The sequence below is a fragment of the Gigantopelta aegis genome, chromosome 13 (assembly GCF_016097555.1).
Source record: "Gigantopelta aegis isolate Gae_Host chromosome 13, Gae_host_genome, whole genome shotgun sequence".
Classification (NCBI taxonomy): domain Eukaryota; kingdom Metazoa; phylum Mollusca; class Gastropoda; order Neomphalida; family Peltospiridae; genus Gigantopelta; species Gigantopelta aegis.
In genome coordinates, this window is record NC_054711.1 from 36,118,235 (window position 1) to 36,140,164 (window position 21,930).

General features: G+C 35.9%; 2 protein-coding genes across 2 annotated transcripts in view; one reads left to right on the forward strand and one right to left on the reverse strand.

Annotated features, from left to right (window-relative positions):
- Positions 1 to 647: 647 nt before the first annotated feature.
- LOC121387739 (eukaryotic translation initiation factor 1-like) lies at positions 648 to 17,067 on the reverse strand. Its single transcript, XM_041518937.1, has 4 exons — positions 16,908 to 17,067; positions 9,499 to 9,683; positions 3,201 to 3,332; positions 648 to 1,042 (listed from the first exon to the last, which is right to left on the reverse strand). Exons 1-4 carry the CDS (start codon positions 16,942 to 16,944, stop codon positions 1,028 to 1,030), a joined length of 369 nt encoding a protein of 122 aa, XP_041374871.1. The 5' UTR covers positions 16,945 to 17,067; the 3' UTR covers positions 648 to 1,027.
- A 195-nt stretch (positions 17,068 to 17,262) lies between these two features.
- LOC121387655 overlaps positions 17,263 to 21,930 on the forward strand; it is a 73,904-nt gene continuing 69,236 nt past the window's right edge. The window contains exon 1 of the mRNA XM_041518842.1: positions 17,263 to 17,591. The gene's annotated coding sequence lies outside the window, so the exon portion shown is untranslated. The remainder of the gene's footprint in view (positions 17,592 to 21,930) is intronic.

Below are 21,930 nucleotides of genomic sequence, written 5' to 3' on the forward strand. Positions count from 1 at the left end.
ACTCACCAGGTTCAAGTGCCCCAAACTTTGAATAGTCATAAAACAACAGACGCTTAACACCTTGCCAAATATCTGTATATGATTGTCAAAGACAATGTGGGGAAAAAAAAGAAGAAAAAGGGTCAAACATAAGAGTGAACTTGTTGAATGCATTTCTCAATGGGTGAAGTCGGTTATGTGATATCGCTATTTGGGAAGTGCACAAACCACAAGAGGTGGTGGATTATGTCAAAAAACCTTTTCTATCAGATTGGCTATTGAAAGAAGAAAGAAATGTTTTATTTAACAATGCATTCAACACATTGTATTTACGGTTATATGGCATCAGACATATGGTTACGGACCACACAGATATTGAGAGAGGAAACCCACTGTCACCACTTCATAGGCTACTCTTTTCGATTAGCAGCAAGGGATCTTTTATATGTACCATCCCACAGACAGGGTAGTACATACCACGGCCTTTGATATACAAGTCGTGGTGTACTGGCTGGAATGAGAAATAGCCCAAGGGGCCCACCAACAGGGGCATATCCCACACCAACTGCGCTCCGAGCGAGCGCTGTACCACTGGGCTACGTCTCGCCCCAGATTGGCTATTGGGTGTCAAACAAATGAAGTATATGAATATAAAGAAGACAGTTGTATTTAGATGTGAATATAGTCATTTATTACTGAATTAATACATAAATAAAAGGATGACGAAATAAATTGCTACTTTTCAAAAAATCTACGACCTTCACATTTAATCTTTTGAAATGTACACCAAAATCAAATTTCCATTAAAAGTGAAAATCATTACTGCATTGATTTACTTAAGTTAAAATATGCAAAATGACAAAATAAATATGTACACAATGTATTTATACATTCAAACCATGTGACAGATCAGGATAGACTTTTGAAAGACAGAATGTACAATAAAAACGGCACCAGGACTCGTGACAAGTTAACATCTAACATGAAGTCTACACAGAATTTATCAGCAAGTTTTGAAACTCCTTTTCTTCCCATCAGTGTTATAAAGTTAGAAACCATGAACCTGAAACGAAAAATATAGTAAAATGTTTTACTAGAACACAAAAAGTAGACCAATTAAAATTTAACAATTTGGCAAACAAATTTAGGGTGAAAGAAAAAAAAAGTTCTATCCATCCATTAATGGGCAACAAATAAATATATATATTTACAGGGCTCATATATTTTTTACATAGTTTTGAATACAAATACATTTTTATTAAATAAAATGTATTTCTGGTATGTATCTTAATTAACTCACATCAAATCAAAAAATGTGTTTTATTGTTCATATTTAGTTGTATATTCCAAATAACCACAAATAATACTTGTTGGTATACTGGCCCATAAAATAACCACAAATAATACTTGCTGGTATACTGGCCCATAAAATAACCACAAATAATACTTGCTGGTATACTGGCCCATAAAATAACCACAAATAATACTTGCTGGTATACTGGCCCATAAAATAACCACAAATAATACTTGCTGGTATACTGGCCCATAAAATAACCACAAATAATACTTGCTGGTATACTGGCCCATAAAATAACACAGCAGGGCTTCTAGAATTGTTTTTAAATCCACTAGCCATGGGGATCAGTAATTTAATTTTTTTTACTAGCCACGATTAAAAATTCACTAGCCCTACTTTACTTTAAGTTAATACAATTTTACTAAATAATAGTAATAATCAGATATGTCACCTAAAGAGGGAGATATAGCTTACAAACACTAACATTGATGGGTTGGAGTGTGATTTGTATATTCATATTTACAAAATAGATTTAATTGCAACATTTGACTTCTGTTTTTTTCACTAGCTGTCTGGCATGGCAATAGTAGTTATTTACTAGCCCTACATTGAATATCACTAGCCATGGGAGTGGGGCTACCATAATCTAGAAGCCCTGCAGAGCATACACTGTTTGCCAAAATGTTCATATATGATATATAGCGATACAGGTAACTGAACTGTGATAGGTACCAGGATATATTGCAAAGACCATTTCTCAATTATTATAATTTATAAAGGCACTAATTTAATAAAATGATACACCAGTCAATCAAGATTGATTCCAAATAAGTGAAGCTATTGTTTCTTTTCTTAAACTGGTAGGTTTTGTTTGGAAATATAACTATTCCTTGTTGTAGATTTTATCTAAATGTACGCAGATTAACCCGGTTCCACCCCTCCAATTCTGCCACTGTGTCAGAGAGTACACTGACTTTGACCTACTCCTTGTTGACGATTGTATCTAAATGTACGCAAATTAACCCGGTTCCACCCGTCCAATTCTGCCACTGTGTCAGAAAGTACACTTACTTTGACCTACTTCTTGTTGACAATGGTATCTAGATGTACATGGATTAACACAATTACACACCCCACCCCTCCAATTCTACCACACTGTCAGACAGTACACTTACTTTGAACTGCTCATTGTTGACGACTGTATCTAAATGTACACAGATTAATCCGGCCCCCCCCCCCCACCCCCTCCAATTCTGCCACTGTGTTACACTATACTTACTTTGACCTACTCCTTGTTGACGATTGTATCTAGATGTACACAGATTAACACAATACCACCCCCAACACCCTCCAATTCTGCCACTGTGTTACACTATACTTACTTTGACCTACTCCTTGTTGACGACTGTATCTAGATGTACACAGATTAACCCGGTTCCACCACCCCCCACCCCTCCAAGGCCGCCACTGTGTCAGACACTACATTTACTTTGACCTGCTCCTTGTTGACGATTGTATCTAGATGTACACAGATTAACCCGGTTCCACCACCCCCCTCCCCTCCAAGGCCGCCACTGTGTCTGACACTACACTTACTGTTGATCTGCTCCTCGTTGACGATTGTATCTAAATGTACACAGATTTACCCAGTTCCACCCCCCCCGTCACCCCTCCAATTCTGCCACTGTGTCTGACACTACACTTACTGTTGATCTGTTCCTTGTTGATGATTGTATCTAAATGTACACAGATTAACCCAGTTCCACCCCTCCCCAACCCCTCCAATTCTGCCACTGTGTCTGACACTACACTTACTGTTGATCTGCTCCTTGTTGATGATTGTATCTGAATGTACACAGATTAACCCAGTTCCACCCCTCCCCACCCCCTCCAATTCTGCCACTGTGTCAGACACTACACTTACTTTGACCTGCTCCTTGTTGACGATGCCAGTGGTGATGAGGAAGTTGCTGATCAGTTGTCGCTGGTCTCCCTGCAGCTGGATCACCTCACCATACTCTGGGTGCTCCACTACCGTGCCGTTACACGCAAACTCCTACAATAATACACACAGGTACTGTACAAACTCCTACAGCAATACACACAGGTACAGTACAAACTCCTACAATACACAGGTACTGTACAAACTCCTACAGCAATACACACAGGTACAGTACAAACTCCTACAATACACAGGTACTGTACAAACTCCTACAACAATACACAGGTACTGTACAAACTCCTACAATACACAGGTACTGTACAAACTACAATACACACAGGTACAGTACAAACTCCTACAACAATACACACAGGTACTCTACAACAATACACACAGGTACTTTACAAACTCCTACAACAATACACACAGGTACAGTACAAACTCCTACAACAATACACAGGTACTGTACAAACTCCTACAACAATACACACAGGAAAAGTACAAACTCCTACAACAATAAACACAGGCACTTTACAAACTCCTACAACAATACACACAGGTACTCTACAACAATACACACAGGTACTTTACAAACTCCTACAACAATACACACAGGTACAGTACAAACTCCTACAACAATACACAGGTACTGTACAAACTCTTACAACAATACACACAGGAAAAGTACAAACTCCTACAACAATAAACACAGGCACTTTACAAACTCCTACAACAATAAACACAGGCACTTTACAAACTCCTACAACAATACACACAGGTACTCTACAACAATACACACAGGTACTTTACAAACTCCTACAACAATACACACAGGTACAGTACAAACTCCTACAACAATACACACAGGTACTTTACAAACTCCTACAACAATACACACAGGTACTCTACAACAATACACACAGGCACTTTACAAACTCCTACAACAATACACACAGGTACTCTACAACAATACACACAGGTACTGTACAAACTCCTACAACAATACACACAGGTACTCTACAACAATACACACAGGCACTTTACAAACTCCTACAACAATACACACAGGTACTCTACAACAATACACACAGGCACTTTACAAACTCCTACAACAATACACACAGGTACTCTACAACAATACACACAGGCACTTTACAAACTCCTACAACAATACACACAGGTACTCTACAACAATACACACAGGCACTTTACAAACTCCTACAACAATACACACAGGTACTCTACAACAATACACACAGGTACTGTACAAACTCCTACAACAATACACACAGGTACTCTACAACAATACACACAGGTACAGTACAAACTCCTACAACAATACACACAGACACACAGGTACAGTACAAACTCCTACAACAATACACACAGGTACAGTACAAACTCCTACAACAATACACACAGGTACAGTACAAACTCCTACAACAATACACACAGGTACAGTACAAACTCCTACAATACACAGGTACTGTACAAACTCCTACAACAATACACACAGGTACTGTACAAACTCCTACAACAATACACACAGGTACAGTACAAACTACAATACACACAGGTACAGTACAAACTCCTACAATACACAGGTACTGTACAAACTCCTACAACAATACACACAGGTACTGTACAAACTCCTACAACAATACACACAGGTACTCTACAACAATACACACAGGTACAGTACAAACTCCTACAACAATACACACAGACACACAGGTACAGTACAAACTCCTACAACAATACACACAGGTACAGTACAAACTCCTACAACAATACACACAGGTACAGTACAAACTCCTACAACAATACACACAGGTACAGTACAAACTCCTACAATACACAGGTACTGTACAAACTCCTACAACAATACACACAGGTACTGTACAAACTCCTACAACAATACACACAGGTACAGTACAAACTACAATACACACAGGTACAGTACAAACTCCTACAATACACAGGTACTGTACAAACTCCTACAACAATACACACAGGTACTGTACAAACTCCTACAACAATACACACAGGTACTCTACAACAATACACACAGGTACTCTACAACAATACACACAGGTACTGTACAAACTCCTACAACAATACACACAGGTACTCTACAACAATACACACAGGTACTCTACAACAATACACACAGGTACAGTACAAACTCCTACAACAATACACACAGGTACTCTACAACAATACACACAGGTACTCTACAACAATACACACAGGTACAGTACAAACTCCTACAACAATACACACAGGTACTCTACAACAATACACACAGGTACTCTACAACAATACACACAGGTACAGTACAAACTCCTACAACAATACACACAGGTACTCTACAACAATACACACAGGTACTCTACAACAATACACACAGGTACTGTACAAACTCCTACAACAATACACACAGGTACTCTACAACAATACACACAGGTACTCTACAACAATACACACAGGTACAGTACAAACTCCTACAACAATACACACAGGTACTGTACAAACTCCTACAACAATACACACAGGTACTGTACAAACTCCTACAACAATACACACAGGTACTGTACAACAATACACACAGGTACTGTACAAACTCCTACAACAATACACACAGGTACTGTACAAACTCCTACAACAATACACACAGGTACTGTACAACAATACACACAGGTACTGTACAAACTCCTACAACAATACACACAGGTACTGTACAAACTCCTACAACAATACACACAGGTACTCTACAACAATACACACAGGTACTCTACAACAATACACACAGGTACTCTACAACAATACACACAGGTACTCTACAACAATACACACAGGTACTCTACAACAATACACACAGGTACTCTACAAACTCCTACAACAATACACACAGGTACTGTACAAACTCCTACAACAATACACACAGGTACTGTACAAACTCCTACAACAATACACACAGGTACTGTACAAACTCCTACAACAATACACACAGGTACTCTACAACAATACACACAGGTACTCTACAACAATACACACAGGTACTCTACAACAATACACACAGGTACTCTACAACAATACACACAGGTACTCTACAACAATACACACAGGTACTCTACAACAATACACACAGGTACAGTACCAGGGCTTCTAGAATGTTTATAAAATCCACTAGCCTTGGGATCAGTGATTTTAAAAATGTACTAGCCACGATTAAATATTCACTAGCCCTACTTTAAATAAATGCAATTTTACTAATAGTAATAATCAGATATGTCACATAAATAGGAAGATTGACCTTAAAAATCTTTAGATTGGGGTGGGAATAGGGGGCAGGATATTCATATTTTAAAAAAAATATGTAAATGCAGCATTTGACAAGGGGTTTTCCACTAGCCGTCGGGCTAGTTATAGTAATTATTTACTAGCCCAACACTGAATATCACTAGCCATGGGAGTGGGGCTACCATAATCTAGAAGCCCTGAGTACAAACTCCTACAACAATGCACAAAAATATAGAACAAACTCCTACAATACATACAGATATAGTACAAACTTTCAACACGGCTCAAAATAGCGACCTGTAAAAAGCTGTCTACTTTTTAGATCTAGAAGGAGAAATAGAAATTCACCTGCTAAAACCACCACAAAAATTGCAGGTAATTTTTTTTAGAGATATGGTTGTTAGATTATCTCATCTGCTATTTAGCTCGTAATTGTTATATTTTAATTCCATAATGCTCTAAAATCCATCGAAGAGGTCATAATTCCCCCCCCAACCACCAAATGATCAGCTCACCCTATCCTATCTTTTTTCCAGCAGGTTCTCTCTTTTTTTTTCTTTTTACATAAACAGTAGGACATCTCTCTTTTGACCTGCTATTTTAAAGAAAATAACAGCAGCCCATATTTTGCTTCCTATTTGAAGCCTTGTAACAATATGTAAATACAGTACGAACTCCTACATCACTATATACAATGAATCTGACCTACTTCCACCAAACTGAGAAACCTAGTTTAAGCCTAAAAATACGTATGTATTTCAGGTTTCAGTCTTGGGAAACAAAATAGGGTAAGTAGGTAGGAACCTTTTTTCTTCTTCCTTTTAAAAAAAAAGTATATATATATATATATACAGTCATCTCCACTTATTTGCACATCGGTTTATAGCATAATTCGGTTAATCGACTATTTTCACCCAACACGGAACCATTTGCCCTTATAACACTACAAAACATCTGGTTAATTGCACAGACTACAGGCTATATATCGGTTATTTGCACATATAAATAACGATTTTTTTTTTTTTTTGTGCTAAATTAATGTCACAAATGACTGAGAATGTCTATCAAACTTTGGCAAAAAAACCTCAAATAAATCACGATTAATCTGTTTTGTTTGAGCTCACTGTGTGGTAAGCCGACTGTAATCACTGTTTAGTCTACGTGTGACATGCAAATGAGATGGTGTGCACGTTACTACTGGTGAATCACAATACCCGACTACAAGATTTAAGAATGACATAATTAAGTTGAATAAACCTAAGACATAATGTTTTGTTTGCAATATATTGCTGTTAATCAGAGGCAATCTCAATAACTGGTAACTCTCCGACTATTATTTTTAGAAGTACCGCCTGTGCGCTTGTACGCATGCGCACTCAACTATTGAGGCCCTATTCGATTGACGTGTTCAGGGCAATCATTGTTCTGTATCAATTATTACGTTATGTTGAGAAGCCTTGTTAATAATTAAAAGATTACAGATCAATCGTCCTAGGCGGTTATGTTTTTAATAAATGTGATCGAGAAAGGGTTGTTGTTCACTTATTCATTAGATGCAGTGTACGCTATATCTGTTAAACGCAAAAGAAACGATTTATCACTTGCTTCCCGGAAAATGTAGCGGGAAAAAAAAAGACTGGTGGGGGAGGTCGTCAAAAAAAAAAAACATAACAAAGACCGTTATTTATGGATCGTCCCTAAGTTTCTGCTATATTGTTAGACACCAATCAGTCGGACCGCACCATGAAGGTCAGTTAGACCGGTCATGCATGCAATGCAGACTGCTGGAACTGATAACGACTCACTAGCCGAGCTTAACTTTAATTGCTTAACAATAGCAAAGTCATTATTTGGGGATCACAAATAATACCAAAGCTTGCCATATCTTTTGGGATGGAAAGAACACCATACCAGCAAATGCATAGAAGTTCACGTAATTCTCTTCGGTCAATCAACAGCCCGGTAATTCCGGAAACTGACGTCATTTTGTAAACACGTGCACCGATGAAACGTGAACTTTTTGATGGTTCTGTTGTTTCAAGTTTATCTCATTAACTACATGGCTAATACACTTTGTTTACACTAGTGGATGATCAGTGTTTTTTTTTTTTTAATGCACAAAGTTTGTGTTTTTAGAAAACGACGCCCAGTGACGGCCGTTGTTGGTTTTTTAAAAAATGATTTCTGGTCTGGAAGATTAAAACAAAAACGTCATGCTAATTATATATATATATATCGATAGATATATTTTTTTACATTTATATATATCCAACTGCATGTGACATGTGTTAACTGTAATAGTTCCGGTATGAAGTACCGCATTATGCTAGACTGTCTCCCATGCCACTTTGTAGTTGGATGGCTGTTACAAAGTGAAAGTCGGTACTCTATCGGTTAATCGACTAACCCGGTTAATTGCACAAAATCGAGCAGCACCGAGGGTATGCAAATAAGCGGGTTTGACTGTATATATATATATATATAATCAAACCGAGAAACAGTAATCGGCCAGTGTTCTAAATCTAGTTTGCTAATTGCAAAACATCAGGGATCATGATGGATTTTGTTTTTGTTTTTGTTCGTCGGGAAACTGGAAACACACATTGTTTTAGAACTTATGTGTACCAAGGGTACATATGGAGTATCAGTGTTAGTCTTTGCCAGGAAAGTGGTTTTTTGGCAAGAGGTATCACTTGACAACAAGTGTGGACCTTTTGAGGATGTCACAGCTAATTTTGATAGTTTTACTATCAGTGAACATAACTTTGAAATAGAAATTTTAGTTTTGTTTCCAAAATGCTTTGTGATCGGCAAAACAGTGAAAAAAGTCCCCAAAACTATATGTGGGACAAACGGGCGGATAGAGACAGACAGAAACAAAACCTACAGTCCCCTCCGGTTGGACCAGTAGGGGACTAAAAATACCGGCTAGTTTTAGCCCCATGATAATTCACTTCAATGTAAAACTATATTGTACCTTCTTGGCATGTTTTACGATCTTCCTGAAGTCGTATTTCGGGTTGATGCCCTGGACAGTGGTCAACATTTTGCGACCATTCCGTTGCTGAATACGGATATGGACGGGATCTTGAATACTGGATCCACTCGTAACATCGCTGTCCTCAGAATCAGCAAATGGGTCGGTAACTTGATTTCGAGCAGCTGCCAAAATAACACAAACACAATGTTATGAACTTTACAAGAAAAACCAGTGTTTCTGCCAGAAAGACATTTTTGGGTATGGCACTATGGAATTGAATGTAACCAGTCAGTAGGGGATATGGGTGGCCTCCTCCAGAAAGAAAATGGGTCAAGTTTAGGATTAGGGTTAAGAAAATCATATGTACAGCAATGATAAGAGTAATTAATTTTGACAATTTGTTTTACTTAAAAACAAAATTTGGCCAAAATATTTGGGTATGGTGCCATACCCATTTTACCCTCTGGCAGACACACTGATAACTGTTTTAACCCAACCATCTATTGTCTGTTGGCTGATCCCTAAACCACTTATTTTTACGGTAGAGGGCATTATTTTCTGTTGCCCATTTAGGCAAATTGATAGTGTTGGTTGGGACATTGACATTCACGTGGCATTTTTAATTCAACCAGTCTCCCTCCCTCAACATTTTGTAACACGTCATTTGACCTACCACTACAAGTTATGAACGGCTGACAGCGTTACGTCATTGATCTAGAACGGCCCCAATGTTGATAAAAAATATATACAAACTCTGACAAAATCTGTCATTACAAAGGATTTTATTCAAAACATGGGATGCCATAATAAAGATAATAATAAACCCCATAATTTTAGACACCATCATCAATGCGTAGTAAGTTGTCAAGTAGACCAGCGTGTGCGTGCAGAATTCCAAGAGTAAAAATTATCCGACCCCAATAGCTCTGATTAGTCAATATGCCATAAAGTACTGCGCATCAAATCATGTTCCAGTCACATGGACTGTGACTTTCTAACAAACGAAACAAAAATTAAATAGACAACACTGATTATTTTGATTACTCAGGGCCTCTAGATTATGGTAGCCCCACTCCCATGGCTAGTAATATTCAGTGTTGGGCTAGTAAATAATTATTATAACTAGCCCGACGGCTAATGGAAACAAAACCTTGTCAAATGTTGCATTTACATATTTCGTAAATGTGAATATCCTGACCCCTCTTTCCACCCCTAATCTAAGAATTTGTAAGCTCAATCTCCCTCTTTAGGTGACATATCTGATTATTACTATTAGTAAAATTGGATTTATTTAAAGTAGGGCTAGTGAATTTTTAATCATGGCTAGTACGTTTAATCACTGATCCCATGGCTAGTGAATTTTTTTTAAATTCTAGAAGCCCTGGATTACTGTTACTATAGTATGTACATATATAAATAACATATGCACATTCATTAACCTCTGGCTGAAATACAAATATTTAAATGAAGTTTTATTTGATATTTTTTTAAAGATAAAAAAGAAAAATAATAGACATAAAAAACCATACCTAGGCTTATTCAGGGGTTAATCCATGTCAAATCAACAAATATTTGAGGTCGCCCACGCACTTCGGTCTCAGATTCACTTGAAATTTGTACCAAACATGCCTCAGTTATCCACATGAAAATTTGTGAGGTTTCTAAACAATTTTTTTGTACTCGTGGTCATACTATACAAGCAACAGTAAAAATATTTCAACGATTCCAATTCCAAGGGGTTAAATGAGCTTATGTTTTTAGTGTTACTGAAGAAAATATTTCATCCTGTAAACAATTACTAATCTTAAATCTATATAAGTAGCAAAATAACTGAAATGTGGGTGTTTTATAATGAGAAAATACATTAACCATGTAACTGTTTATATCCTCCGAAATGCTTTGCATATATGCTGAAGTCATGCATAATTGAAAGATAAATTTCCCAAGCAGGGCTTCTATATGGATAATGAAATTTGGCACACACAAACTACATCACACTAGCTATAAAATGAGCTCAGTTTCAGGATTTTTGAAGTTAACCCACATTGGTTTTTTTGTCATTGAAAATGTTCCCAATCTGACATTTTTCTTATTTCAGAAGGGCGTTATTCCATAACTAAACAGCACATAGATGTAAAACTTTACAATTATGTAGTGACTGGGGTGGACTTCATAGACAAAAAAGATTATGTGTGTGCAGTGAATGTAAGACATTGTTTTAGAGTCTGGAAAATGGGTGCTCGTGAAATAAACTTGCATTTTCGACATTTTTATTTGTATCCAGTCATTTAATATGACGACTGAAAAGCACCAGTCTGCTATAAATCAGTCCTTTATTACCTCCTTAGTGCCCATGCAAAATTTCAGGCTCTTAAGTCCATTATGTCCTAAGATAATAGGTCTTGAAATATAGCAGGAAAATTATGGCAGCCATTTTTCAGCTAAATTTAACTCTTACCGTAGTTAGGAAAATGTCCATTACTTCAAAACTATTTGAAATACAGAGCTCAAACTTGAGATTTGTTCATGTGGATAACTGAGGCATGTTTGGTACAAATTTCAATCTGAATCTGAGACCGAAATGCATGGGCCATTTGTTGATTTGACATGGAATGACCCTCAGTCTAAATTCCATTTTTTTTAAATAAAGTATAAAATTACATGATTGCCATTTTTGGGACCTCGTGTTAATCTTTGTAGGCTAACAGTTATGAACTAAGTTTACTGACTTCGCTCATTTCTGTAACAAGTTCATTTGTGTAGGCTACAGAATCCAGTATTTAATTCAATCCCTTTTCTCTGTCATAACTATATGAACAGTATAAATGAGTTATCCTTATCAGACATTGTGATCTATTACCTTATAAAAGTGGACCGTTTCTAATTAATAATAAAGAACTTTTGATTGGATTGGTACGTCTTCAAAGATGTCTATTAAACATGTGTTTTCCAATTTGTATAGCAAAGATAAGTACCAGTCATATATGAAAATCTTGCGTGGATGCTACCATTCTCATGTTTATTTTCTGGTATTAAACGGATCTTTCTATCAGCTACATAAGGTAAATAGTGGCAATCAATATGCACAATTATTTTATGTGCGTCGTTTGTTAATAGGGACTGTGGACACTTTTTAAATATGACAAGAATGATATTGATTGTTTGTTATACTGAAGAAATACCTTCAAAAGAATAATAAAAAAAGAAAAATAAAGAAAAATCAATTGGCCCTGACCCCAAAATAAACATTTTGTAATCGGGGTAGGTAACTTAGAGGCACTGATTTTCCATTTTAGATTTTTCACTTTTCCCGTTTCATAATATTACAAATTCCGTTTTTTTCCGTTTCAGTATTAAACAAATTCTGTTTTTGTTTCACTCACACACACACACACACCACAATTAATTGCTGGTATAAAATAAATAAATATGCAATAAGGCAAAACATGTCAGTAGTTTGTATTTATTTTTGGCTTAAATTTAACCACGAATACGCCACGAGACAGACATTTTCGGTTTTCTTTACGATATGATCGGGAAAATGCCCTTGTATAATTTATTTTGAACAAAGCCTGGCATACAATATGCAATTACTGCATTCCTTTGTGAGATCGTAATATGGCAATGCCGCAAATGTTAAAAATTAATAAGCAAACATAACATAATATATCTTTCACTTGAGTAAATATCGGACAATTTTAGCTCACGTTCGTTTTTTCCCGTTAAATCGCCGGGAATAAGCGAAGAAAACACAACTGGTAAAATGTCTAGATACTCTACATTAAACATTTGGCGTAACATACAAAGGTACTAGTGTCGTAGCGTAGCACAGGCAGATGTCAGTGTCCATAGTTTTTAGTTCGAAAAATAAATTTTAATTAATCAAATGCGCTAAAATTAAATGTTTTGGAAAAAAAATCGGGAATTCCGTTTCAGATAGGTATTTCCGCGATTCCGCGTTCGCGAAAAATCAGTGCCTCTAGTAGTAACTCTTGTTTTGCAAAAAATAAAACCCCCAAAAGTTTGGCACACTCAAAATTTTAGGAATATATTCATTATTTTAAAATAAAATACCTTCAATACCAGGGCACAATATTTCATGCGAACCGCCGTTCTGTTCGCATGTCGGTTACGCAAAATTAAATTTACGCGAACCACAAATCAGTTACGTCATGACCTGTAGACGTTCAGAAATTAAAACTTGCAGACTTCACGATTACAGTAAGTTTATTCATGCAGACATACTACTAGTATTCCGACAAATGTTTTAGACTGATTTTTAGATACTTGATGTGCAGCAAACCAGTAGCCAACGGTATATTGCAACGGTTGTAACTTGTGACCGAAGACTCAGTATAGAGTCGAGCCAAAAGTTGTAAAGAAATGTGCACGGATCGCTAAGGCGCCTAAATTATCTGCTGTTATTCTATCTCTAAAGGAATATATGTAGACATAATATTGGATTGCCTATAATTTTAGAAAGGTTGAAAACGGTTTTAACGTAAACAAAAATGCAAAAATGTCACAAAAGCTGAAAAATACTAACATCGCATAATGAGCTTTAAATAACAAACATTTGGAACATCACTGTAGTATAGAAGTACCAGCGATAAAGTGAAAGTAGCATCACCACCGCAAAATATCGGTGTCAAATTGTGGTCTTTCTTTTTATGTTATTATAAGATTTATGTTTATTAATCTAATCATGCACCATCGAGTAGCCTGTTTTATAGTTCAGAGGAACTGGACATTTGTTGCTTGGGTTTTTGGAGAGTGTTTTTTTTTTTTTTTCAGTCTCCTGTATACTAAATTTTACATATCAGTGACAAATGGTAGCCTTTATTTGTTATTTATAAAAGAAAATTATTAGTCTAATCATACACCAGGGAATGGGCATTTTTCCTCCAAATGTATCTATTTTGTTTCAGTACTGGGCTGATATTTAGTCATTTTACAATAGCGTTAACTTCCGCAAGCTGCACAGAGATTATAGAATACGGTGGCCCGATGTCCGAGGACAGTGGTTTTTAGATTCGGGCAACTAAAAATTACTTTTTGCGATCCCGATGGCAAATGGTGAAGAATAATAATAAAAGTAAATCTACAACGCTACGATCGTACGAAAACAAAAGAAACATCTACAAGTCACTTCTTTCGATTTGCAAGCATTAAAGAAACTTCTATAAAAAGTTTTCTTTTGTATTTTGTTTTAACTTTGTTTGAGCTAAAAATTATGTATTTGAATATAATTTCAACGTAACTTTGAGGTAACCAATCAGGTAATCCACAGGTTACGCAAATATAATTCACGTAACCGAACAATTGGTTACCTAGGTAAAAACCACGTGAACCGACTTACGGTTACCTCAGATTTAGAAATATTGTCCCCTGAATACCATAATATAATCAGTATAATTGATTAATTGGTCATAATACCCATCCACCCCTAAAAAGGGTTCAACATAAGAAAATGGCCATTTTTGTCGCATAAGCATATATCATACAACATGTGGAATGTAGTAAAACTCATTTGTGCATTATGGTCATGTGCTACATGTAGTAATCAGCCAACTCCTCAATCGTTACCCACATTATCACAGCATGCTCAATTATACAGAGTAAAGAGCATCAGTCGGCCATGGAAAGTGATATACAGGTCAATGGTCAATATGTAAGAGGACAAAATGTGTACCATTAATGTTGTATCTGTCAAAATGTCAACTTGTGTTGTGTGTGTGTGTGTGTGTGTTTTATGAGATAAGAGAGAAGTGAGACGGTGGGGGGGGGGGGGGGGGGGGGGGGGAAAGAAGGACAGAGCAGGAGAGATAACAGATGTATTTGTTAGGTTTTGGGAAATTGAGTTTCTTCATAATTACAAAATTTGGAATAATTAGAGAATGCTTCATTGTTGGTTGTATGGCTTATTAGCCTGTCTTTGATTTTTTTTAAATAAGTTAGTGGCATTAAAAAACAAAATTACATCACCCATGCTGTGTTATTGAAACAATTATACACACATTTAGTGCTGTCAAAGGTGTGCAAACAGTGGTTTAATTGGTGAAATGAAAAAAGTCGTAGAATAGTTAGGATTTTTTGGAGGTTTTTTTTTTACACTTGTATTTATAAGTATAATGTTAAAGTTGACATTTTTACCTGGGTACCACTTTAATAGATTACAGCCAGTGCTCCACAACTGGTGTAACAAAGGCTGTGGTGTGTACTATCCTGTCTGTAGGATGCCTGGATGGTACATATAAAAGAATCCTTGATCCTAATCAAAAAGAGTAGCACATCTTAAAAGGCAAGGTCTAAACGTCCCGAAACGAAGTGTCATGTCGGATTGATAAATTGCTGATCCATTTATCTTTGAAGATAGTTTCCGCTGTTCGAATAATTTGTTTTTGTTCTACAATCAGTGACCTAAACATTGGAGATGATCCCAGAAAAAACATGCAAACGTCATTTATCGTTGTAACAACACTCGCGGATATAGCCTCCTGACTTCCTGCTTTTAAGAAGTAATTCCAATTGGTGAGCATGATGCCATTTTCAAATAATGTATATAACCGTCCGAATTATTGGACTTATCACTTTCTAATATCACTTTCCAACAAAATGCCGACATATCCGTGTTCCTTTTGTTCCAATGAAGTTCGACCCAGACAACATGCATTACGCTGCGACGTTTGTTCACGATGGCAACACCGCACCTGTAATTCTGTCGTAATTTTACTGCTTTGGCATATGAATACTGTATTGATTGAGAAATACTAGGATAAACTGTTCAATTCTGCTACTTGAAAATCTGATTTCGACATATAGCCGCTTTCCACAAGTATCAATGAACCCGTATCAATAACTCGGGGCCGAGTTGTCTCGGACAGCTCGGCCCCGAGGCCGAGTTGTCCATGGGTCCGAGTTGTCTGGTCCCCTTTTGACTTACATGTTCAGGGCCGTTTCATCATGGGGCCGTTTTGACTGCATACCATCATGAGTACATTTGTTATGTTAGCCGATTCAATGAATGCATAAATATGCAAACAAATTAGTGGAAGGTGTTGGTGGGGATAGTCTGGTGAAAGAAATATATGGGGGGGGGGGGGTCGTGACATGCTCTCCCGAAAAACATACTGAAAAAAAAATGGGGTTAACGTCCCCCCATCCCAACTGAAACCCAACCCCCTGCACACGCGCCTGTACAAGGATCTTATCTACAGAGATTGCCTCTAAGTAGCACCTTAAATTCAAATTATAGCCGTACGCTTGTCGGCAATTTCATAACCGGATATGTAATATATAGAAATATTTTTTACATAATTTCCATCTGTTAAAACATTTGTTATGGGCGTCGCCATCTTGGTTCCAAACAATACTGCGACTTAATTTCTAAACATTAAATATCTTACCGAGTCCTGCTGTCAGATTTTGAATATCGCTTGACATTAAAGCTAATAAATGTGTATTCACGATAAGGTTATAAAAACTTCAAGTTCTATTTATTTAACAGTTATGGATGTCTATGGATTACTTTCCGTACGATTCTTTACCAATGAGTATAAAAATAGAACATCAACGTCATTTGTATTTGAGGCTACGATTACAAAGAATCTTTAATACTAATTGCAATTAAAATTGTTTCTATAATATATGTCTTGAATGTATTGTTCAATGTATTTACTCAAAATTATTTAAAATAGTTTATATGACATAAAATATTATTGAAAAAGTTATTTATTTGGAGAGTACAGTTATGGCCGACAAGGTGCAAGAAAGAGTCGAATGAGATCGTCAGTTGTAATGTAGAACAGCAGGTTTGCATTTAGATTACGTGTTAGATCAGTATATAACATTATGAGAAAAACTATGTTTTAATCAAACTGAGTGCATATAACGCTACCCCAGTTTCAGGTGGTGTGTGGGGGTCGAGGAAGAGTGAAAGGAGTGCCTGCGAAGAAAAACTACCGCAAATTTTGTGCCGATCAACGATCGGTTTAGCTGACTGGTTCGTCGAGCTGGCTTTGCGGCGGATTGGCTGGGAGCAGAGCGACGGTCGAGATGGCTGATTTCTACGATCCAGCAAGTCCAACAGAGTAAGTGACAGCAGTGAGCACAAATTGTCATAGAAGGTAAACGCCGACATTCGGCCACAGGCATGTGACACATTCAACAAAATATTTCAGAGATCATTATTCTCCAACAATTCACACCTGACACTCATTCAGAAACAATCACTCACAAAATTGATTACAGCCAAATTCAGGTATGTTTTAAAAAACAAACTACACCAACCATTTCCCGATACTGTAGGAATACCCGTTAACATATAATTTCAAGTATTCAGTTAGATAACAGCATATTCATAATATCTGTTCGTATTAGTACTATATTTGTACATTTTGATTATCTAGATGTACACACGTGTTCATATACCAGTAGTTGAGTTGGTAGACATGTATTCACGTTGAAGATTCAGTAACTACTTATTTCGTTTTGAACAGGGTTTTCTTTTTTAGTAGATTTTTTTGAAAGAACAGGAACTGAGGAAGACATCCAAGTTATTTTATTGAATCATTATAACTAGTATCACTTTCAAGTTGAAAGATTGACAAATGCCATCCAGTATGTAGATTATTTATATAATGATAATCAGAGAAACACAGTTTAAAAATTAAATAAAACAATTTTCGAGTCACATTTTTAGTGACATCTTGAATTCAAGTTACTGTAATCTTGTTCCCAGTACAGCCATATTATAATTATGTGATTCCAGTATAAAATCTATTAGGCTTTAAAACTAAAAAATAAACAAGGTGGTAAGAATTTAATTACTGTATAAAATGGTTGCATACAAATGTTTAGAATATGTTTTGAAAAATTGAGGAAAAGGGAAATAACTCTGACATTAAGTTTTTATGAATACCCTCTTATTATTATTGGAAGGTACCGTACATGATTCCCCCATCCCACTGTGAATTATAAAATGAGTAGTGAAAACAAAAATAATTTTGGACACAGCGTTTATCTCTGTGACTTCGGTGCAATCTAAAGCCCTGAGTTGATAGGTTTAAATATTCTGTTACAGTGTATGAACAATTTTATTATTATTATTATTATTATTTTTAGCAGTATTTTTCTTTCAAGCATGATATGGATTATAAAAAACTATTTGATGGTTTTTGTTTTTGTATGACTAACAAATCATATAATTTTTATTGTGATATTATCATCATAATGATTTGTGCATTTCTTAATTTTAATTTAATATAAAGGCATGTTTTGCTTGTGAATGAATGAATGTTTAACGACACCCCAGCACGAAAAATACATTGGCTATTGGGTGTCAAACTATGGTAATGCAAACAAATAGTGATGATCAACATCAATATAAAAATTCAAGATTTAAATAAAAACAGTGTAAAAAAAACTGTGCAAAAATACAAATATCACAGATATATACTGACTTTTACTCAAAATTTCAATTGTATCTCGAAGAAAACAAGGGGATTTGTGCTGTATTGGCCATTCTCAAAGAGAATGTTACACCCCTGCACCTCGGTGAGGTTACAGCACGCGCAGGGGTTTTGCTTTTATTCATCAATGTGCAGATAGGTGTTTTGGGGATCAGAACCCATTCCTGTTCAAAGCATTCACCCCCCCGCCTTACAAAGTAAAAAGATGAGCTATCCACATGTAGGTTCCAGGTATTACTTTTCTGACAGCAGCCACAGAGACGACATTAACTTGTGCAGTTTTAATCACAACGTTAAAGGTTCGCCTATATATAGATCCATTTCTCCCAAACTAAGTCCCAGATGGGTGAAATTTGGTTATGTACATGCACCTACAGTATGGAAGTTCATCACAATAGATAAAACAAATTACTTTAAACAAATTTAATTAAAATGCATTTAACTGTTTCTCACAAACATCAATGAAACTTGCTTTATAGTTGCACCTATGAATGTTTATCACAAACCATTTGAAACAAACAATAAAATAAAATGGTAAAATTGATATTGGCTACTGTAAAACCAGCATAAAGGTATGCGAATGATTAAATACAACATGGTTATCCCCATTCTAATTCAATGAATCCATTAAAAAAGTTTGTTCTTTAACAAAAAACTGGTCACTGCTGTCATGTTCAAGTCATCTTCCTCACTGCTTCTAAATTATGGTAGCCCCACTCCCATGGCAAGTGATATTCAGTGTTGGGCTAGTAAATAACTACTATTACCATGCCTGACGGCTAGTGAAAAAACATTGTGAAATTATGCATTTAAATCTATTTTGTAAATACAAATATCCTGTCCCCACCCTACCTTCAATCTTAGTGTTTTCAAGCTCTAAAGATCTCCCTCTTTAGATGACATATCAGATTATTCCTACATGTATTATTAAATTATATAAATTAATGTAAAGTAGGGCTAGTGAATTTTTAATCATGGCTAGTACATTTTTAAAATCATTGATCCCATGGCTAGTGGATTTTATAAAAAAAATTCTAGAAGTTCTGTTCCTAAAGAAATGAATTATAGTACAAGCAAATTAAAATATAAATTTTTACTGTTGTTCCCAAATTTGTTTTGTATTTTATTGTTTTAATAACGACAATGCTACTTGCTATTATTACCAATTTCACTAGTACTCAATAACAAGTACATTGCAAAGATTCATAATTCGATATAGTTGCTGTTGTTTACTTCAGCATTCCTGTCAGCATCACAGATGTGATGTCACACAAACCGTATAAACAGCATTTATCCCGCAATCACTGTATACATTGACAAGATATAATGACTAGATAAATCTCTATTTTCAGTCACCGACCAAAAATATAGGTCACGTGACATAAACCCGACTCGACTCGAGTGTTTCAGACTAGATTTTCAATAAGCATACTCTTTAAGTCATTTGTTTAAGTACAGTAAATACAAATAACTTTTGGTTTTGCGATAACAATACAAAACGTGTATATTTATAATTACCGTATTTGACCGGAAATAAGCACATGTCTTTGAATAAGCCCACCTCCGTTTTGATAGCATTTAAGAAATTAGGCCCTCATTCGTAAATAAGCCCACCCCCAACTTCGTCACCTTATAAATAACATGAAATTGCAAGTTTGCTCAAAGTTCATTTAAAAGGTCATACTTCCTGCAGATAATTAAACACAAATGTAACACAATATTTTACCACCAGTGAGATTTAGCAGTCTAACAATAACAGTGTGTAACATTGTTTTCAATTTCATGCCTTCAGTATTTCTCTGAAGTATCCAAGCCAAGTATGAACTAAAAACCAGTGTCTATTTTTACCACCACACTGGGTCCGCAGTTAATGCTAATTAAGCAAATACCGTATTCTGATTGGCTAAGAACAATGACCTTAGATTGACAATTCTTTGCAGTGTAAGCAACGTGTCAGAAACGTGTGTATAGGCTATTGAGTTTGTTGTTAATTGCTGTTGTTTTAAGTCTTCTCAGCATTAAATTTTGGATGTAAATAAACAGCACTGGTAAGTAATTGTAACATAGAAGGTGTGTTTCTGATAATTAGATACTAGTAAAAAAACAAACAATTTAATTAATAAACAATTATTATTTATTAATAACAAATGGAACACTAATTAATAGATGTGCTACTGAACGTTTTTTGTTTTTTTCCTAGTTCATTTAAATATTGTTATTTATTTTAATTATTATTATTAAAAAAAATTTCAACAAAACTGGCCCCTTGTCTAGGAATAAGCCCACCCCATGCCAAGCTCACAATGAGTTGTCTTGGCCCCCTGGGCTTATTTCCGGTCAAATACGGTAATTAAAGTTTAGAAACGCTTTTTGAATGTTACAGAATGTAGCTAGTGTCTTACAAAAAATGACGTCATGTATCTTGTGTGATGTCATACGGCAAAAGCCTTGCTAGTTGACAATACTCTATTTGCATACAGAAAAATGGAATAAATAATTATTTTCTGACTATTCTCGTAGGATTGCAAGATAAAAGAAATAACTGGTTACTGTCTTAAGATGTCGGCTTTATCCTGCTCAGGTCGAATGGTGAATGCAGCTGAGCATAGGCTCGCTGCATTCGCCATTCTAACCTTCGCAGGATATCTTAAGACAGTAACCAGTTATTCCCTATTTACATCATAAAGGGCATAATTTAGCTCAATCGGTAGAGCGCTCACCTAAGGTGTTTGCGTTGCAGGATCAAACCACTTCAGTAGACCCATACTCTGATCAGACCTGTCAACCTTCAGTCAAGAGAAAGCAGGAGGTGTGTGTTGAAAAAGCAGGAGATTTTTTAAATTCACACAATTTAACCCAAAATCGCAAGATTTAAAAAAAAACAGTATTACAATAAGTTATATGAATACTATATAATGTCATATATACTTGTTAACCTTAGATCTTGGCATTAAAAAAA